General features: G+C 51.9%; 1 protein-coding gene across 1 annotated transcript in view; it reads right to left on the bottom strand.

Moving 5' to 3' along the window:
- Nucleotides 1–2,924: 2,924 nt before the first annotated feature.
- LOC102377386 overlaps nucleotides 2,925–5,607 on the bottom strand; it is a 22,919-nt gene continuing 20,236 nt past the window's right edge. The window contains exons 9-10 of the mRNA XM_006016188.3: nucleotides 4,665–4,812; nucleotides 2,925–3,935 (exon numbers count right to left, since the gene is read on the bottom strand). Coding sequence (XP_006016250.2) covers nucleotides 3,904–3,935; nucleotides 4,665–4,812 — 180 coding nt within the window. The 3' untranslated portion in view covers nucleotides 2,925–3,903. The remainder of the gene's footprint in view (nucleotides 3,936–4,664; nucleotides 4,813–5,607) is intronic.

Raw genomic sequence — 5,607 nt, 5'->3', positions numbered from 1 at the left:
CTTTCCCTTATACCTAAACAGGTTAAGGCTCCCGTTTAAGAGAGAGACTGCAGCAGCTGTAAGAGCATATAAGCCTAGGGCCTGAGCCAGGCCAGGCAGTCCTGGAGCTGCTGGGGAAAGAGCTCCTGGGCAGGAGGACTGCAAAGGAACTCCTGACTGACACCTGGGCTACCCTGGGAGTAAAATGCTGTTGACTTATAGGGGAATATGACTCTGGGCAGGGAAGAACTTTGTGAGGCAGCCAAGGAGCTGATGTCTATTTTCAGATTCTTGGGAGTTTGGGTTATAGCCTGAGGATTTACTCCTTTAAAGTTTTATATCAGTGGTTTGGGATTGGACTAAGGTTTGGTGGAGGTCCCAGCAGAGCCTGGGAGCAGGGCAAAGTAGGCTCAGTGCTCACAAGCAGGGAAGAGACAGAACCACAGCAGACTCAGTACCTGGAAGTAGGGTGGAGGCTGGAGCCCAGAAGCCTGATCCAGCACAGTGAGCCTGGGCTAATAGGCCCAGCGAGAGGAAAGATGCAGAGGCCAAGAAGGCCAGGACCCCCACAAGTAACATCTGCAAGGTATAGGTATGGCTACAGAAGAGGTCGGTGACCATGAAATTAGCCCTTAAGGCGATTAGTGCCTGGGGGCACGGACGAGCCAGGAAGGGTCACCTAGTGCATGAGGGGCAAGACTGAGACCAGCGGAGTCCAGGAGAGACCTGCCTGCTGCCAGATAGATGAAAGTTCATTCAGGGATTATCAAGCAGCAGCTCCCTTTAACCAAGTAATCAAGACATGGCAGCTGGGAGAAAAGGGAAGGGTACCCGTTAGGCCTGTGCAAAACAGCTAGTATTCACTTCGGATTCGGCCAATTCAGGGCATAGTGATTCAATTTGGTGATTCGAATCACTGTCCCGAATCGGTTCGGCCAAATCTGATTTGGAGATTCAGCTGCTGCTGAATATCTGAATCACACAGGCCTCATCCCCCACCAGCTCTCCCAGGCCCTCCTGGCCCAGCTCCCAGCTCTTTGGGGGAAAAAAAAGCTTTGACTCACTGGGTGCTGACGGGGGTGGGGGCGATCCCCACTGCATGGCGGGCTCTGCCACAAGCCCGCACCCACTCTTCCAGCCGCACCCCCGCCCGATGGCTGCCCCAGCTCCCAGCCCTTTAAAAAAAAAAAAGAAGCCCCAACTCACCCGCTTCTGCCCAGTGTGGGGCAATTCCCACTGCCCCACGCTGTATGGGGGGCTCTGTCACGAGTGCCCAGAAGCCCTGAGGCCACTGCAACAGCTGGTGAGTCGGGAGGCGGGGGTTGGTATTTTTTTTAAAGGGCCAGGAGCTGGGGCAGGTAAGGCAGCCATGGGGGAAGGAGGAGGGAGGCTGGGAGAGCGGGCAGGGTTCGGGGGCGGGTGGGACAGCGTGGATCACCCCCCTGCCTGGCAGCAGCCAGGGAGTGGGAGCTTTTTTTTAAACAACTGGGAGTTGCAGCTGGGCAGGGAAGTCATGGGGTGTGGGGGCTGGGAGGGCAGGCATTCAGGGAACTGGGGAAGCAGGCAGAGGATGGGGCCTGGCAGGGGACCTCCCATGGTCCCTGCCCCCTATTTACAAGCATGGAGTCTGGATCCAGCTCCCTGCTGCAGCAAGCAGGGACTGCCTGAATTGCCGAAGCTCTCTAAATCTTTTCCAAATCGATTCGGAGAGCTTCGAATTGATTCGGACCTTTTAATTAGTCCCCTGATTCAATGGAGATTTGGCCACCGAATTGGGCCAAATCTCCTCCAAATTGAATCAGCACCTGAAGCTTCGCGCAGCCCTAGTAGCCATAGAGCCAAAGTGGGGCAGGTGCCGCATGGACACTACAGGGAATCATGGCCACCCCTGGGGTCCCACACATGCTGCATCCTCTAATTAAAATTAGTAGGGGTGCACCGATAAAGATTGTCAGTGTGGGGAGAGCAGTATGAGGCCCCCATAGTGAGGGAGGAAGTGGGGCAGGTGCTGCCCAGCCAGGGCAGTGAATGGGACCCCAGAGCCAGGAGTGGGATGGAGCCACAAGCAGCTTGTCCAGGAGGCATGGGTGGTGGGGAGCGGGGGTGGCTTCCTGCTGCTGCACACACCCTCTACAGAGGCATAGGGAGCATGTGCCCACCCCCAGATTTGTGCATAGGGGGAGGGCAGGCTGCCTGCTGCAGGCTTGGGGCTGTGCCAGCCTCTTCCCGGCAGAGAAGCTGGGCCAGGGCTGCGCTTGGGCAGGTGAGGGCAGTTATGGGGTGACTATAGCCCCCCAAAATTCCCCATATCCACCCCTCCCAGTGCTGCCCCCCACCCACTCCAAGTGCAGCCCAATTCCAGCTCCCCACCCGGAAAAGGCTGGTGCAGACCCTGGCCCTGAGCCCACAACGGGCAGCCTGCCCTCTCCCTGCACACAGATCTGAAGGGACACATGCCCCACATGCCTCCCTCAGTGGGGCGCACAGCAGTGGGAAGGCATCCCACCCCTGTCCCTCAGCCCCCACCCTGATGAGGAACCCATGGCTCCGTCCTGCTCCTGGAGTCACATTCAGCACCCTGGCTGGGCAGCGCCTGCCCCTGCCGCACTCCCCCACTCACCATGGGGGCCTTGATCTGCCCCCCACCACACCGCTTCCCCCCTCCCCAGACTTACCCGCAGAATGCTGTTCTCCACACTGCCGGGCTGCATTCCTGGTCACATGCATGCTGTGGCTGCACGCAAGCACACAGCATTTATCAGTGACATTGCCAATAATGTTAATTTTCCTTTTATAGGTGCCGATCAGATACGCAACCAATATATCAGTGCATCTCTAAAAATTAGATACAACCAACAAAACTTGCAGGTGTAGCCTCTTCTATATTTTGTATGCTGGATTCCCCTGCAAGTTCTGTTGCTGATATGAGAAGAAATAACTGTCCATGACCAAACTGTGTTTACACTTTATTGAAAAATACAAAGCTAGTAACAAAAGCTTCAATTAATAAAATAACGAACTTTTTATAGTAGTAAAGGCTTATTGTAACAATCAGACTTGGGTCTGAAATGGCACATTTATTAGACACACTGAGAGAGACGTGGTTAATATGTATATATTTTGATTATTTTAATGTTTAGTTGGGATTAAAAAAATAAATATTCCACTTTCACAGGAAGTCAGTGGGGAGCAGGAATCCTTGCCCTGCTGTTACGTACAAGCAGTCACATGGCTACATCAGAGACATGAAACTGTCATAGGAACATTGTGGGAGGCTTTTAAAAATCACTTCATAACTGCAGCATGGCAAGAGAAGGCATGCACCATGGGGCTGTTGGGGTCACTGCTGAACACCATAGCCCCATCAGGGAATCATGGGAGGGTGATCCATTCCTAGGCTTTGTTCAATCAGAAAGCCCAAGTCAATGTGGTTCTCGCACAGACTGAGATTAGAGTTTGCTCTGTAGTTAACCTCCGTTATGAATAAAGCCAGCATTCACAGGAGTAACGCTCCCCACTCACATGTGCGTAGTAAACCTCCTTTGGTCACAGAGGTGGTCGTAGCAGCAATGTGTGAAAAAGAATGAAAAGTGCATCATCCTGGAAGCAGGACAGGTGCGACAAAAGGTTGGCGTTAGTCTGAAAAGCAGGCAGAGGCTCTGGAAACAATGTGAACAGCTGCCCTGCCACAACTGCTTACAAAACAAATCAAGACCAAGCCACAATGTGGATGGGCCAAAGAGAGGTGAAGAGCCCAGAGGTCCCACCCTTAGGCTGAGTCTTCAGATCAGTCCCCTCCCATCCCCCCCACAGCAAGACTGATGCTGCCGCCTCATGTTCTGCAGACAGGGTGTGTGATCAAATCCTTCCGATGGCAGTCTCGCTCTGAGAGTACCAGCTTGAACCCAACAGCGATAATGTGCCTCAGGAATCAATCCTTCCATAGGAAGAAAACACTGCGGGTAGAAAGACAGAGGAAAATAATTGTCAGGGCCACCTTTTAGTCCCATGCCCTCCACTGCCGGGCAGGGACGGGCTGGTAGTTTCAGCACAGGAGCAGGCCATGGAAATTTCTAAGTTCAGAGCCCAACTAGGAAGGTGGTTGCCTGTGGCCTGGGTACATCCTATCGCTCTATATTTGCACTGCATGGTGCAGTGCCATTTAGAGATACCTGAATTAGCTCAGGTACCAGGAGTTTAACTGCACTGACCTTATGCTTCACTCAGTTCAGCTCCCCCCCACCTTTCATGTGGAGCTAGCTGGGGTTTCCCTGTAGCTGTGCACTGTAGACAGACAAGGGGTTGTGTTTCTTTACCTCTAAAGCGTCCTCTTTTGGGTAGTGTGAGGAACAGCTAGTTTTTAGGGCACTATGGAGACAAAAGAGCCTGTCTTTGTTCACTATCCAAGGAAAAATGCCAAAGAGCCGCTCTCTGTATAGGTGCCACAGCCCAGACTCAGAGACACCTTTGTGGAGAGTGCACATGGCCCCCGCTCCCTGCAGGAGCCAACTAGCTGATTGCCAGGTCCGTAAATTCAGCAGCTATAATTAAGGATGTCTGTTTCCATGAACTGTTTCTTTGTTCTTGATATTATTCCTGCTTGACAACTCTCTGCTTGAGGGTGGCTATCATGTGATTGACTATGGTCATCTTGCATAGGCCTACTTAACACTTTCAGTACTTACTTCTTTCTCTCAGCCCCTGCCCAAAGCTGTGGTAGACATGGAACAATGCCCAAAATAGGACAGATTTTATTGCCAGAGAGATGCAAGAGCCAGTGATAACAGCGGCTTCCAGCGCATAGGAACTGCCCGAGCCCCACTCTCTAATCACCTGCAGAAAAACAGAGAGACACAAACAGTCAACATGGGTGTGGATTGAGACCCGCTGCCCAGGAGGTGACATGCCAGCCTGCTGCCAGAGACCATCACTGAGATGGTGAAGAGGTGAGCTGCTTTATGACATTGTTTTTAACAGATTTCAAATGGACTGCACAATAATCTCCCAGTGCAGTTCCAGCTACCAACTATTGGCAGTTGTTGGTTATCCCCCAAAACAGCAGTGAAGCTATGGAGACCATGTCACAGCAATCACCCCAGTAGTATGGTGGGGAGGCTTGTTGGTAGGAAATTGTCCCTGCCACTACTATTCCTGTTCTGTAAACATGCTTCAGTCTCCAAGGCTGCCCCCTTACTGTTACAGTTAAAACTGAGAGAGAAAGCCTTTCTTGTCCTCCTTCCATTCCTGTTCATCTTATTTAGGCACCTGCATAATCCAGCTCAGACTTCTGTTCCTTATCTTCCCACAGTCCTCCCCGTGTTTCTTCTTTTTCCTTGCCTTTGTTTCAGAACAATCCCATACAATGATCTCTTGGAGTCAAAAGGGATGACAGTGGAGGAAATGCTAGCCAGGAGTACCGTCCTAGGTAATCTCGGTATCGTTCAAGTCATGTGAACCTTACTGTCCTCACACTGATTGACTAGTGAGTCAGGTACAAGAAAACCAGGTGTCTCCTACTTGTCAGCCTCCCTCCATTGCAGCCAATTTGGGGACAAGACTGGTTTTACATGGCTTCTAATGCACACAGGCAAATTATAGGTACTCCCTTCATCTCATTCCCCTGACCTT

Source organism: Alligator sinensis, unplaced genomic scaffold (assembly GCF_000455745.1).
Source record: "Alligator sinensis unplaced genomic scaffold, ASM45574v1 scaffold366_1, whole genome shotgun sequence".
In the NCBI taxonomy this organism is placed as follows: Eukaryota; Metazoa; Chordata; order Crocodylia; family Alligatoridae; genus Alligator; species Alligator sinensis.
Note: the sequence above shows the minus strand (reverse complement) of the source record. Positions and strands in the feature narration are given on the sequence as shown.